Source organism: Eupeodes corollae, chromosome 2 (assembly GCF_945859685.1).
Source record: "Eupeodes corollae chromosome 2, idEupCoro1.1, whole genome shotgun sequence".
In the NCBI taxonomy this organism is placed as follows: domain Eukaryota; kingdom Metazoa; phylum Arthropoda; class Insecta; order Diptera; family Syrphidae; genus Eupeodes; species Eupeodes corollae.
In genome coordinates this window covers 49,776,152-49,792,360 of record NC_079148.1, presented here as the reverse complement: position 1 = coordinate 49,792,360, position 16,209 = coordinate 49,776,152, and the positions used below count along the sequence as shown (strand labels likewise).

Here is a 16,209-nt window from a genome sequence, read left to right as displayed (position 1 = left end):
GTGAGTGTTTGGGGAATTCGTTTTGTATTATTTTTTGAAAAGGACTCTTAGAAAACTTTGCGTACAGTTATTCGTTTTTATTTGAATTCGTCATCCGGTTTTATTGTGTTGAACATGGTTTTGGTTAGTGGCTTTAACATATCCGCTTTCATGTTAACAGTTTTTTTTGTTACTTTTTAATTGATAATTAATATTTAAATGTTATATTTCAAAAAAAAAAGTTAGTGGTAGTTAGTATTTGCACAACAAACGTTTTTTCTGATTACTGCTGATATATAACTTAAGTACTCGTGCAGTCGTGAGAATGCTTTCTTACTTGATAAACAACTATGAGGAATTAAGGCTTTGAAGTCAACAGCATTTGGAGTACATTGTTGTAGTTATTTCGATTTCTTTAAAAACAAACCAAGGCATTCTTATCCTGGAAAAGACCAAGAAACTTAAAAGACTGCTTTCCAACACCATAACCTTCCTAGCTTAATGAACAAACTTTTAAAGTTTTAAATATTTTCTAATCTCTAACTATAGATACAGAATTATTTACGAAACAGCGAATTTCAGTAATTCTCAATACTTCTAATGTTCGGTACAGATTTTCTTTTCTGAGCCGGACTACACGAATGTAGAATTTGGTTTAAAATGTTACGATGTAAATACGAGATCTTACATAATTTTAAATTAGGAAATTTTGTGTAGGAAGTTAGGTCTTTTCGCCAGTTTCGGGCATTTAGGTTATATTGGCTACGGGACCGGTGGGTGTTAAAACTTTTTAAGGTTTTATAAAATAAAAAAGCGTAACTCCAAGATATAATTATTATTATTGACTTAGGTAAAAACTTCTCAGCTCCTATGGAGTTGGAAATCAACTATCCCGGGGTATGCCAAAGGGATTAAGCTCTGCGTTCTAGCCCTTGCTCGGTGTTCTGATGTGAAGATTAGGGGGGGAATGCTTCCTCTAACCCATAATCGACTGTTATATATTGTTTGTTGCATATTTTATAACGTTGTAACAGATGAAGGAACTTTTTGACTATGTTGCATGTGTCCAATAGAACGGATTTTTGGACTTGTCCTAGTAGCCATTCCATTTTGTGTTGGCTGAGGTTAATACAGAGATTTTTGGGGACAACCCCGGTTGTGGAAATGATTATTGGGGTCACTTCTACCTTCTCCATATTGTACATGGCCTTGAGCAGTGTATTTAGAAATCTTTGTTGAGAAAGTTGTTTGTAGTTGATCATCGAAGATATCTATTCTCTTATCTCTTTTGTTAAACAGAATGATGTCGGATCTGTTAGCTGGGATGAGTTGATCCGTGATTATTGTTCTATCCCAGTAGAGCTTGAAGTGGTGGTTTTCCAAAACCGGAACTGGCTGGTACTTGTAATAAGGATTGTTTTGTTGGATTAGGTCGCAGTGAATTCTTCTTGGACGGAAAAAAAAGAGCATGAGAAGGGGGCGATCGATGAGATAGAGGGATGTTACAACAGGAAGACGATCAGGGGAACATCGTAGTAGAATCGCAGTCGATGCTGAGAATATGGAAAGATCACTTCTCCAAATCATATAACGGCGATGACAAACCGAATTCCGCTGTAAGGGAGATAGAACCACTCAACCTCGGCGACGCAGATCAACAATTCCGCCTACCCGACCTTGACGAAGTGAAGATAGCTATATCTAATCTTAAGTCAAACAAAGGTGCTGGAGCTGACGGCATCGCTAACGAACTATTCAAAGCAGCAGGCGATGACTTGGTAGGGAGCATGCACCAACTCAACTGCAAAATATGGTCGGAAAAAAGCATGCCCGATGAGTGGAATCTCAGCATAGTGTGCCCGATACATAAGAAAGGAGACCCTCTAAACTGCGCCAACTACAGAGGCATCAGTCTCCTTAACATTGCGTATAAGATCCTCTCTGCCGTATTATGTGAACGTCTGAAGCCATTCGTCAACAACCTGATAAGTCGTTATCAGTGTGGCTGCAGACCAAGAAAGTCCACTATCTACCAAATATTCACACTACGGCAAGTCTTGGAAAAAACCCAGGAGCTTCAAATCGATATCCACCATCTCTTTATCGATTTAAGAGCCGCGTATGACAGCATCTATAGGGAAGAGCTCTACCGAGCAATGTCTAGTTTTGGCATCCCTGTCAAACTTATCCGTTTGTGCAGAATGACGATGGAGAATGCACGCTGCTCTATCAAGGTCAGAAAAGATCTTACCGATTCATTTGATGTCAAAAAATGTTTAAGACAAGGCGATGCATTGTCATGCGACTTCTTCAACATCGTTCTGGAAAGAATTGTGCAAAACTCAACCGTCAACACTAGAGGCACAATTTTCCAAAGGTCCATCCAATTACTCGGATACGCAGATGATATTGACATACTTGGAATATCAAAGCGTGATGTCAGTGGAGCGTTTTTGAGCATTGCGACGGAAGCGAAGAAGATGGGTTAAGTGGTCAATGAAGGCAAGACCAAGTATATGCTGTCATCAAAAAAGGACACTGAAGGACGACGTCTAGGACAAAACGTCACCATGGACAGCTATAACTTTGAGGTAGTTAAGGACTTTGTCTACCTAGGCTCCGCAATAAACTCAGAAAACGACACCAGAGCTGAAATCAAACGAAGAATAACTCTTGGAAATCGCTGCTTCTTTGGACTTAGAAGGCAATTGAGAAGTTAAGTCCTCACTCGAGCATGTAAAATCACCATCTATAAGACACTTATGATAAGTGTTCTCATTTATGGCGCTGAGGCCTGGACCCTGTCAAAGAAAGATGAGAGCGTCTTAGGATGCTTCGAGAGAAAAATTCTTCGGGTGATTTTTGGTCCCATACGCAAAGAGAATGGAGGAGAAGATATAACGACGAACTGTAAGGGCTGTACAGCTACACTGAACTATTTAGTAGAATTAAAGTCAAACGGCTTAGATGGCTAGGTCATGTAGAGCGGATAGACATCAACGCTCCAGCCCGGAAGGTCTTCGAAACCAATCCGGAGGGACGGCGGCGCAGTAGAGGAAGACCGCGACTCAGGTGGCGCACCCAGGTGGGAGAGGACCTCAACCAACTTGGTGTGCGAAACTGGAGACAGCTAGGGACTTAGCTGGCTGGAGACGCTTGTTGGTTGAGGCTCAAGTCCGCCCCGAACTGTAGCGCCACCTTAAGTAAGTAGAATTGCTAATTGTTGGTGTATTAGCTTAGCCACATTATTGTGTCTGCGTATGTAGTCCTGTGAAGCCAAGGAGCTGCATCCTGAGATAATGTGTTCGATGGTTTCACCAATTTCTCCATAACAAGTTAGATGCCTCTTGGTTAGTGTTATCTTGGCTTATTTCATTTGGGTGAATTCCATGCAGTGATTTTGATTTCCAGGAAAGAATTAGTTCATCGATACTTTTAACATCGTCGGAGAGTGGGAAGTTGGACAAGCTTAGTTTAAGAGGCGTAACATTTGTATCCACTAGACAGATTGTCATTATTAATGGCGATGTATTGCTTAGTAGATATTGCCGGGTGTTAAGGCATTGGAGATGTTGCAGGTTAGTTATGTTAACGATCTCTCTTCCACCTATTTTATGCGATAGGGACATTCTCTCAGTAGCACTTCTTGGATGATGACTGTTATGTGTTGTGAGAAATGTTCGTATCATCATATCGAGGTTTGTAAAATCGTTTGATGACCATTTTATAATACTAAAAGATTATGTTAATAACGGAAATGCCCAGGTGTTTTTGGCTTTGCACTTGTTTCCGCATCTGCATATAAAAGCACCTTAATAAGCAAATCACCATAATATACCCCCTGGAAAAATGTCGTTAATAAAAAGTGAGAAAAGCAAAGGACTCAAAATGCAACCTTGTGGGACACCCACTTCTGTCTTAAATTGCTGCGAAGAGGTTCTACCATTAGAAACTACCGCTGTTGTATTGGAAAGAAGTTTCTCATATATTCTTAAAATTTGTATTGATAATCCAACACCTGCTAGTTTGAAAAGTAATAGTTCTCATTTATAGTATCAAAGGCGGCTTGAACATCTACAAAAAAAGCATAGAGATTATTTTTTTATCCAAAAAACGTTTAGCAACATTTGTTAGATTAAAAATTTGATCAACTGTAGAGAGGTTAGCTAGAAAAACACCTGAAAACAACTTATATATAGCATCTGAGAAAAAACTTTTCGTAATAAATTGAAAACAAGATGCCTCTGTAGTTTTATAGATCGCTAAAATAGATGAATCTTTGAAATTTGTTGTTATTTCTTCGTTGTTGAACACTCGGTTAAGTAAGAAAAATATATGTTCTAAAAATTGTGAGCTGGCATTTTTCAAAAACTCGGCTGGGATGCCATCTAAACCCAAAGCCTTATTGTTTTCATTTTTCTGTGGCAAAAAGTACTCGTAGTTATGAAATTGAGATAAGCGTGGCTAGTTCAAGATATTAAAAATATCATATCGTCCAAAACTGTTTGCAGAAGAAAAAAAAAAGTTAGTTTGCTAGCTAACAGTGCTACAATTCTAAGATCCATCGTTTCAAATCCCAACCATAAAATAGGTTTTCTAAATATGAAATTAAATTAATGAAAAATTTTTATCATTGAAAAATTATACAAAAAAGCTAAAATTTAACAAACCACAAGTAATCGTTTGGGCTTTATGAAATTTCTAAATTTGGGCGTAACGACATTAAAAGTTGTTTTGGGTGATATGACATTTTATTTGCGCTTTGTGACGTTTTATTTTGTGATATTTTATATGACATTTCTCTTTTTGAGCCTTATGTTATTTCATAATTTGGGGAATATGTCGTTGAGTGATTACACATGATAAACAATGGTAGGTAGAAATGGCGATCTCAAGGCCACTTAGCCTTAGATCCAATTAGCGCTGTAGTGCGCCGTTTTGATACCAAAACCTCGTTTGACCTTTCATTGAAAGGGATAGATTTATAGAGAAGCTTAATAGCCATTATGTTAGAGCCATTTTGTCGCATTGGGAAAAAAGATTAGGTCTCTAATTTTTGTTTGCCAAAGCAGGACATTTGCAGAGGAAATGGATTATGGTTTCACTTTCTCTTTGGTGACTACAGCTACGGCAATAGGTGTTGTAAGAGATACCCAACTTCTCCGCATGAACTCCTATAGGCCAATGTTCGGTACAAACCGCAACAATCCTGGCTATATGTCTTGCCTTGGCCTGCATAGAAGCTCGTTTGTACGGGTTTTATTATAGGTGGGCCATATCTTCCTAGATATAATGCAGTTGGGTAAATTGCTCCACGTTCAGTTTGATTCAGTTTGGTAGATAGGAAAGATTTTATCCTTCATAGCGCCAAGAGAAATGTTAACCATTTCCGCAAGTGAGCTATGAAGGGCCGATCCTTGCCTGGCTAGATCGTTAGCCCGTTCATTACACACGATAGAACTATGGCTTGGAACCCGGATCAGGGTGACACCCAGGTTAATATTCAGGCTCGCATGGCTTTGACAGCTGCCTGACTGTCTGTAAAGATAGTCGCATTTCGGTTTTGGTTTGGGCTTTGTTTAAGTATCTTACATGCCTCCCTTATTGCCAGCAGTTCAGCCTGAAAAACGCTAGCAAAGTCAGGAAGCCTAAAGCATTTAGCTACATTTAGGGACTCAGAAAATATCCCAGAACTAACTCCGCATTCCATCTTTGAGCCGTCATTAAAGATGGTTGTGTCGAAACCTATCTTCTCTCGATGGGAAAATAACCTTGAAACCCTTACTAAGGCTCAAAGTAGGAGTGCAGTAGTCAGTGTCTAACGAGATAATATCTGAGGGAATCAATTTAGTTGTGCTTCTGTGACCATAAGGTTTTGACAACCAGCTGTTTGATTCCTTCAGCCTAATAGCGCTGCAGGAAACTATGTATTTAATAAAAAGGTCGATTGGTAGAAGATCCAAAATAACGTTTAAGGCGTCCGTTGGGCAAGTACGCATAACCCCAGTGGTGCCAGCGCAAGCTGTTCCTTGAACCTTCTTTAGATTATCAATATTATAGGCTTTACTATGTGCAGGCCACCACACAATCGAACCATATGTTAAGATTGGACGTACTACGGCGGTGTACGTGCATAAAATTATCTTCGACTGAAGTCCCCACTTTTGCTCAAAGTTTTGCTGCAGGCGTAGAAGGCAACACAGGCCTTCTTAACCCGTACTGCAATATTAAGGATGGAAATCGAAATCGTCGTTAAGCCCAACATAAATGTCACAAAACCCAATCACTGTGTCATAAATCCCAATTTCCAAATTCAAAATTCCTTTGTGGCAAAATGATGACTTAAAATTTGGGCTTTGATTTTGTTTGAAATTTATTTCTGAGTTACCACATTCGCTGTGGCTTTTTTGGTGATTTTTTTTTAACTTTTTGAGCTTTGCGACCAATTTTGAGCTCCATGACATTTTTGACTCGAAAAGACTGAACGAAAATATTTAGAAGGCGAGAAGAATGCATGACCTAGTTTCCATCTTTAAACTATCTCTTAGTACAGGTTAAGTGTTTTGATTATGTTTTTTTTTTTTAAGTTTGAATATTCAATTCTCTTACAAGTCCCTCAAAAATTATGCAAACGTAGCATAGCTAAGAGAACCGTACAATAAAAACAAATATGTATTCATTTTGTAATTTGTTGTTCCACAGCCTGCAAATGCAACCGGTATTTTAAATCAACTTAGAACAACCACTATTTCGAAAAATGTACAATCTTTTAAAAACAAATTACGTTGTATTTTACAAACAATTGAAAAACGCTGAAAAATCAATTTATAAAGCTTTTATTTATTTTCAGGACAATCTAGAGGCATGTTTTGTTGTTAATAGAACCCACGAAACAAAACATTTCAAAATTATCTGCAAAAAAAAAACAATACTTATTTTCACGTTGAACTGGATTTAAAATAAAAATCGTTAAACTGGCGAAAATGCATCTAACGACGACACCAAACGTCACAAATACCAATACATCAAACAACAGCGCCAACAATGCAACGACTGGCACCAGTAATACAACAAATTCAACCAGTGGAACGGGATCCAATAATAACAACACTAATACAAATGGCACCAATGGCAACACTGAAAATACGCCGCCCACAGCAGCGCAATTGCTCAATGAGGCCTATACAAAAATGACGTCGGATATTTTGGCTGAAAGGACATTGGGCGATTTTCTAACAGAACATCCGGGTGAATTAATTCGAACTGGTAGTCCGCTTTTGGTTTGCACAGTGTTGCCACCTCACTGGAGATCGAATAAAACACTGCCGGTTGCATTTAAAGTCGTGTCGTTGGGTGATATTGGTGATGGGACCATGGTGACTGTTCGAGCGGGCAATGATGAGAATTATTGTGCTGAATTGAGGAACTGCACGGCCGTGATGAAAAACCAGGTGGCGAAATTCAATGATCTGCGGTTTGTGGGACGAAGTGGTCGAGGTAAGTTTTCTTGTGTTTTTGAATATCTTTTAATCTGAAAACAAATTTCAACAGAAGTGCAGCTCCATAAAAAGTGTCTTTTATTTATAAGTTTATAATTAATTTGTTCTGAAGTAAACAATTCCTATCCTATCCTTGTCATTACAAATTCCATTAACACCAACATTATTTTTTTTATCAAACAAAAAACCGCCAAACACAATTAACCACTTTGGTTGTTCGATTTAACAAAGTTTGTAATCAATTTACCGGAAATAAACTTTTCCGCCGCCCAATTTACCAATAAATCCCAAATACATATTGAATGCAAGTCTTCCATCACTAAAAAAAACCGCCCCTCAAATAACTTTACAGGACTACGACAACGGCGTTCTACTCAAGGAACTTTTCACGGAAACAGATTTTTTTTCCCACGGCAAATCAGCAGGATAGAAAAAGAATAAAACGAACAACAAAAATCCTTAAAGAAAAGTTTCGTCCCTTTTGCGTGTTCTTGTATATCCGTGTTTTCTTTGGGGGTGTGAGAAAAAGAAAAACGGAAATTGAGGTAGGCTTAGAGAAGCCCTTTACAAAAAGAAAAGAAGATTCTTCTTCGTTCTTTTTACGTTGCCATAGAGGGGTGAAGCTATTTTCTTTGGTTGTGTTCTTTATTTAAAAAGAAAAAAGGATCTGTTTCCAAAAAGGTGTAAGGGCTTTTCCTTCGCAGCAACAGGGTGAGCGATACAAAGACGACGACGACGGTGACGGCGACGGCAAAGAAATGACGACGCACGAACGCACGTTAAAAAAAAAAGGTTATTTGAAAAAAGATTTATGAGGATGAACTGAACTGTTTTTTGGCGTACCCCAAGTTTTGTTAGGCTGTCATTAGTAAGCTACTCAGCAATGATTTAGTAAATTTGTCCGGGGATTATGAGATGAGATCAGCGCATGTTTAACCGATGCGGCGGCGGCGGCGGTGGTAGCGATGGTTTATGAAAAATTGGGCACTTGATTTCATTTTTTTTGGCAGACCTGAGGGCTTATTTTACAGTTGAAAAGAATTCTGATTGTGTTTGGATATTAAGAAGGGAAAAGTGCGTTTCTGGTGTGAACATTTTAAAAACAAAAGTTTTTCTTAATAGAACGATGATGAACGGGAGTTTCCAAGAAGTTTTCAACTAATTTCGACTTTGAGGATTATTATACAATTAAGAATTATGATAAAATTTTATGTTGCTATTCATTATAGGCTTGCATTTTAATTGACCGTGTTATATTATTCTGAAGGAAAAGTTTTGACACCTTATGGTTTGATCTGATTTTGATTGTATGTTATTAGTACTGTAATTATTAGAAGTTTTGATGCACAAGTTTTTCAAATAAAAAAAAAACTGTGGCAAAAAAAATTCATTGAAAATTAAATTCTTAATTTAAGAAAAAATCTATTTGAAATAAATCAAAATTTGGTGTCAACGTGTAAATCTACATTTTTAGGTCTTAGTGCGAAGTTTTTAAACATATAACACTTAGATACTCTCCAAAGGAAGTTATGGCAATAGGATCGATTTCTCGAAATGAAAATATTGACGTACAAAAGTCCTTAGAATCTAAAGCTAAGATTTTTAGAAATGTGTGTGTGTGTGTGCAGTTGTGCACGCACCTTTGAACGTCCGTATGTCCGAACGTTCAGGATAACATTTTTATTTGTACATATCCCAAGAACCAGTATCGACTTCAAATGAATTTTGTTTTACAGATAATAAGGCAGAAAGATGCAGAAAGGGCTCTCAAGAAAATTGCGTGGGTGGTTTTTTTTTTAACATAGCAGTTTGAAAAAAAGTTGAAAATTTTGGTTAACCGTAAATATCTCATGAACTAATGACGCTAGAGACTTGAATTAAATTTTTTTATTATATATTGTAACGTAATACAAAACAAGTATATTTTTGGAAAATTAACGTTTTTTTATAAATAAAAAAAACTGAAAAAAAAAATTGTCACTTCGAAAATTTTTCGACCAAAATATGATTTCATCTCAAAAAAAATATTGTGCAACGAAGAATATTGTTTTTGACATCTGGTAAAATTTTGAGAAAAATCAAATAGACATTTTTTTTATAAAAATAAAAACCTAAAAAAAAAACATTACAAAAAGTTCTGAAAAATTGAATTTGTACTGAAATATTTTTTCAAAAACTTGAGCCTTAGGCTCCAAATTTATTTATGTTATAATAAATTTTGTTTTAAACATTCAGTAAAATTTTGAAAAAAATTGAATTGACAGTTTTTATACAAAAAATAAAAACCTAAAATAGAAATTAATAAAAGTTGGTAAAAATTGATTTTCGATTCAAATATCTTTTCAAAACTCTAAGATATTGGCTTAAACTACTTTTATCTATTAAAAAAATATTGTTTTTAATATTGAGTAAAACTTTGAGAAAAATCGAAATGACATTTTTTTTACTAAAAATAAAAACTTAAGAGGAAATTTAACAAAAGTTGGTCAAAATTGATTTTCGACTCAAATATCTTTTCAATAATTAAAGAATATGGCTTCCAAGTAAGTTTAACATATGATAAATATTGTCTTCAACATTCTAAACAAATTTGAGAAAAATCGAATTGACAATTTTTTTAACAAAAAATTAAAACTGAACAATTAAAAAATATTAAAACTTCGTAAAAATTTACTTCCGATTTTTTGAGTATTTGAGGTTTTCAAAAATTAAAAATATTGTCTTCAAACTGTTTTTATTTCACAGAAAATATTGTTTTCGATATTCTGTAGTTTGTTTTTATAAAAATCGTACGTTTTTTCCTTAAAAAATAAAATCTAAACGATAATAAGCAAATTTGTTAAAAATTGATGTTCGGTTCTTGATATCTCTCAACTTAATATCATTCATCTACTTTGTAAAAATTTAAGAAATGCTTCTTAAATTGGTAACAATATTTTTCGGCTAAAAATCTATTTAACAAAACTAGATTTTCAAACTAAACTTCTTCTTTATATGAAAAAAATTATTGGTAATTTTAATTTTTTAAGAATAATTCACCTAACAACTTTTAAACCTAACACGAAAAACTAGAAATTTTTAAGCAAGACAAATAGACAGCCGGGATGGGAAGTTATCAGTGTGGGTCGAATCCCAGCCCGTTTTTATTCTTTTATTTAGGCGAAAGCAAGTAAAAGAATAATATTTTAAAATCATATACACAAATGTACCAAGATATTACTTCTTGCTAGAAACTAGAGCTCTTTTGAGGTCTTACATAGGATTTGATCTGTTGAGATGGGAGGAGGTTTCATTTAATACAATTAAAATAATTAAAAAAAAATTAAGATTTAAAATTTTACCTGAAAATTAAGTAACACTTGGTAAAAAAATTTTGAACAGTTTTTGAGATACAGAATTGTGAAAAAAAATCTAAATTTTTTTAAAAACCCAAAAAATTCAAAATTGTACTTTTGATAAAAAAATATTGTTAAGGCAATATAAGAGCTTATTCAAAAAAAAAAATTATGAAATAGCTTCAAAAGTTGCTGAGAAAATTAAAAAACAAAATAACGGTTCTATGGGCGGTAAAATTTTAGATAAAATTTTAAAAAAATCTTTCGGTTTGTTTTCGAGAAAATTCGAATTTTCGTTTTTGACAAAAAAAATGTATGGGGGCCACTGTTAGTTTTGATCTTAAAATAAGAAATGAAAAAACGTCTAACGCGAATATTCTCAAAACCTTAACTTTCAAGTTTGAACTCAATGGACCCAATGGCTTAGGCTTTAGGAGCGTGGACAGACAGACAAAACCGACCGGACGGAATAGCGGGACCCACTTTTTTTAAATTCTCTACCATCGTAATATCGTATTTGATTAAAATCTCGAGTTCGAAATTTTGCACGAATGCAAAACTTCCCATATACATATGTGTGTATACATAGTTCCTATATGTCGCAAGTAAAAAAGGAAATATTTTAGTTTAACCAAAATATCTAACTAACTCACGAACCAATATTGCAAGCGACTTCAACAAAAAATAACGTTTTTGGAAGCTTTTTTACAAAAAAATAAAACCTTAAAACAAAGTTGCTACAAATTGATTTTCGACTATAGTAACTTGGCAAAAATTAAAGATATTTTCTTTATAATTTTACTATGTTCAAAATATTGTTGCTAATTTTTAGTTAATTTCTTATTAACATAAATTCATAAGTTCAATTAAAAATAAAGAAAACTAAAATTTTTTTGCACTAAAAATATGAATGGAAAGAAAGAAATGCCTCGCAATAAAAAAAAAAAAAACAATTTTATGGATTCATTTTTTTTGTCATTAAAAACAAAATATAACAAATTTTTTCACATTAAAAATATATTTTGACGAATCACAATTGGTATTTAACTTTCCTACTCTATCACCACTTTAACCTTAAACAAGGCTGGACATTTTTTTTGCTCAACATAACTTTATTTATTTATTTTTTATTTTTGTCTGCAAAGTTTTGTTTTTAACATTTATTTTTTGAAAAACTTTTAAGAAACTCTAATTTTTTACTGCTTAATATTCCGATTATTCGTTTCTTTTAACGCAAACAAAAAGCATTTTTAACTTCCGATAGCAAGTTATTGTAATTTGGCCAAAAATATTGACATTTCTTGACGTTTTAAGGTTCCTCAAGATTTTAAGAACGATGTCTCTGCGAGCGATTGTATGAACATTTGTTATACAGATAAAAATCCAGAAAGATGTTGAAAAAATTCTCAAAAAATTGGAGTGTATGGTTTTTTTAAAATAGCAATCTAAAAAAATGAACATTTTGGTTAAACCAAAATATCTCACGACCCAGTAACGCAAGCGACTTGAATCAAATTGTGTGTTATACTTTGTGCCTTGATACCAACCCAATACATTTAAAAAAAAAGCTTATAACGATTTTTTTTATAATTTTTAATTTTTCTTATTAACTTAAAAAAAATGTCACTACTAAAATCTCTCCAAAAAATAGATTTTAAAATCAAACTGTTTCATCGTATGAAAAATATCCCATCTCCCTCCTCATACGAATCCAATCGAAATCGTTGGCTTATGAAAAAGAGAGGAGATAATAGAAGGAACCTGAATAAAACAACAACAATTACTTGTGTGTGCTTAGAAAAATGCTAATCGGTTCAGTATAGTTCGATAGAACGAAAAAACCTGTAATTGGCTTGCAACTTTCATGTGGGTGCGGTGGCGTAGTGTGTAGTGCACTAGCACCTCACACGCTAGATCGCTTGTTCAAGCCCAGCTCGGGCAAAAAGTTCTTCAAAAATTAAATTGAACATAAAGCGATTAAGCACCACTAAAGGAGTCTGATGATCGGGTTGGTCCCCGTGAAATAGCTATAACTCCAGCCTATGAACTTGGTGTAAATATTCAATTGTGAATTCGGCAAGCAGCTGCCTTAAACTGTGAGTATAAAATTTCATACAAAAAACCTCCTTAAAAATATTTTTGTCATTATTAATTTCCTAGAAAAATCAACTAACAGCTTTTTTAACATAATACGAAACCTACAAAAACAACAAGAAACTGATAGGAAATGGTCTTCTACTCAAGTATTAGGCTTCCAGTTATTTTTCTTACTCAAAATATTGTAAAAGTAGACACTTTTCTTTTAAAATAATTTTGCAATAATTTTTTTTGTATAAATTCAAAATATGAAATTGATTAAAAAAAAAAAGTTTCAAATACCAAACGTGTTTTAGGTTAAGCATTTCACAATCTTGATGTGCGGTTAAAAAGAGAATCTATATACTTGACAAATAAAATAAATAATTTAGCAAAAAATCCTTTTTTTCAAAGTAAATAAAATGTGTGTTTCTTATCGGCTTTCCACAACTGTACATATTTACGATACGTACGTCGCATGAAAAATTAAATAAAAGTACTCATACGCCCAATGTCCCAGTTTTAAATTTTTCTTATTAACTTCCCATAGGAAGGTTTGTAATACGTCCGATTTTTCAAATTGAAAACGTTTGCATTTCTCGACGTTTCAAGGTCCCTAGAGTTGAAATAAAAGATTTTTAGAAAGATGTACGTCCGTACGTTCGCGACGTCATTCATAGCTCAAGAACCAGAAGAGATATTGACTTCAAATAAATTTTGTTATACAGATAATACTGCAGAAAGATGTAGAAAGGGCGCTCAAGAAAATTCCGTGGGAGTTTTTTTATAATAGCAATGTAAAAAAAAGTTGAAAATGTTGGTTAACTCTAAATATCTCACGAACCAATAACGCTGAGACTTGAATAAAATGTTATACTATATATTTTAACGTTATACCACACAACAATATTTTTGGAAAAAAATCTATTTACCGGTTTTTTTATACATAAATCAAAAGAACTGAAAAAAAAATATTTATCACCTCCAAATTTTACGAATTCAAAATGATTTTATCTCCAAAAAAATTTTTTGCGACGACATCTGATAAAATTTGGAGGAAAATCGAAGTGACAGTTTTTTTAATTAAAAATAAAAATCTAGAAAAGCAATTCTCAAAGTTGGTTAAAATTGAATTTCGACTCAAATATCTTTTTTAAAAGTTTGAGATTATGGCTTAGAACTTATTTTATCGTATAAGAAACATTGATTTCAACTTTCGGTAAAATTTTGTTAAAAATCGAGTCGACAGTTTTCTTACAAAAAATAAAAACCTAAAAAAAATTAATAAAAGTAAAAAGTTAAAATTGATTTTCGACTCAAATATCTTTTCAAAACTTTGAGATATTGGCTGTAATTTAATTTTAACTTTAAAAAAAACATTGTTGTCAACATTCAGTAAAATTTTTAAAAAAATCGAATTGACAGTTTTTTTACAAAAAATAAAACTCTAAAAAAAACTATACTAAAACTTTGTAAAAATTTACTTTCGACTCAAATAGCTTTTTAAAAATTTGAAATATTGTCTTCAAACTTATTTTATTTCACAGAAAATATTGTTTTCAATATTCAGTTTTTTTCATAAAAAATAAAATCTACAAAAAATAGTGCACAAATTTGGTAAAAATACATATAGACAAACTTTTAAGCAAGACAAATCGACAGACGGGATGGGAAGTTATCAGTGAGGGTCGCATCCCAGCCTCTTTTTTTGTATATAATGGAAAATAGAAACTGATCAAAAAAAGAAAAGTTTTGAATATAAAAACAGGAGTTAGGTTAAGCATTTCACAATCTTGTTTTGCGATTAAAAAGAGCATATATATACTTAACAGTGGGTCAAGCAAAAAAAACCTTTTTCAAAGTACATAAAATGTGTGTTTCTTATTAGCTTTTTACAGCTGTTAATATTTCCTATGCGTCGCAAGAACAATTAAAAAAAAGTACTCATACGCCAAATATACCATTTTAAATTTGTCTTCTTTTTTTCAAATTAAATAAAATCAAATTTTGTTGAAGAAATTGTAACTCTTGAAATTGAATTAATCTTACAAATATTGATAAAATTGATTATTTATCCTTTTTTCTAACGAAAGTATAGTAAAGTATTTATTTTACATAAAAGATGTGTGCATACATACATATGTTTATATCAACCTATATTTCATTGACATAAAATTCTATTTCTTTTCGATTTTATTATGTAAATCAATATGTACTCGTTTTCTAAATACATACATGATTTGAAGAAAATCTCCTTTATTCTATGTAACTAAGAGAAATAAAAACATAGTTACATACATATTTCTTGATGCAACCACACATCCAACAACTATGCAACCTCAACTGTCACATTATTCTCCACTATTTCTGCACATTTATCTCCTCATTTCTATTTTATTTCATTTCAAGTAGCATAAACGAAAGTATAGAAACTATTCCACATTAAACAGAAAAAAACTACATTTTAATGCAATAACTCACTACATACATATTATTGTGTACTTATAGATACTACTGTATATTTTGATCTATCTATACGTGACAATTTAAATTGATAAAAAGATTTTCCGCATGTTGCAGATGGATAAACAGAACAATGCTTTATTTTTAACTCTCAACAATCATTCGTTGAAATACAGCAAAAAGAAATAATGGAAAAAACTGATCTTCTCATCCCTAAAGGAGCTATAGCCTACATACATTTATTCCAATTCATTTATGCACAAACATTTATAGGTCTGATGTTCTGTATTTTATCCTGTCCAGCCTTAACTACGTATATGTATGTACTGAATAGAGTATAGATATATTTTTAGTCTGTGAAGCCGTAATCCTTTGGCAATTGCAACATACAACGGATGCACTCTAATGAACATACGCATGTAGAAAATGAGTTTTAGAAAGAACGCAATTCGTAGATACGCATCAGTTCAAACACCTTCACCCTATACCAATACCAAATCCATGTGTGTATGTTGGCTCATACTGCCTCTCATATAAGAGTGAAATAATTTTATTCGTGCACCTTTTAAGCTCCTCATCATAGTCCTACGACCACACCTTCCCACCCAACCTACCCCTCGTGTCGCTTACGTTGTCCACAGTACGTCGTGAATCGTTTTTTTTTCAAAGCATCGCTGATTTTTGAAAACTCCCCTTATTATGCACATATGATGCGTATAACATCCTATAGATGCCACTGCACACGCATTGACAAACGCAATCAGTGCATCTCACATGGAGCTCGTCGATTGATTCGTACAACAAATGCAAAATTGCAATTATTCAAATGCTACCGGTTGGTATAGCTTATACAACAT

The 16,209-nt window shown here is 33.3% G+C and overlaps 1 protein-coding gene across 2 annotated transcripts in view; it reads left to right on the top strand.

The window, feature by feature from the left end:
* The first annotated feature begins 6,835 nt into the window (after nucleotides 1-6,835).
* The window catches only part of LOC129948323 (runt-related transcription factor 3), a 54,901-nt gene continuing 45,527 nt past the window's right edge, over nucleotides 6,836-16,209 (top strand). For both annotated transcript variants that reach the window (XM_056059276.1, XM_056059275.1), the window contains exon 1: nucleotides 6,836-7,476. In XM_056059276.1, the coding sequence (XP_055915251.1) occupies nucleotides 6,963-7,476 (514 nt within the window). In that variant the 5' untranslated portion in view covers nucleotides 6,836-6,962. The remainder of the gene's footprint in view (nucleotides 7,477-16,209) is intronic.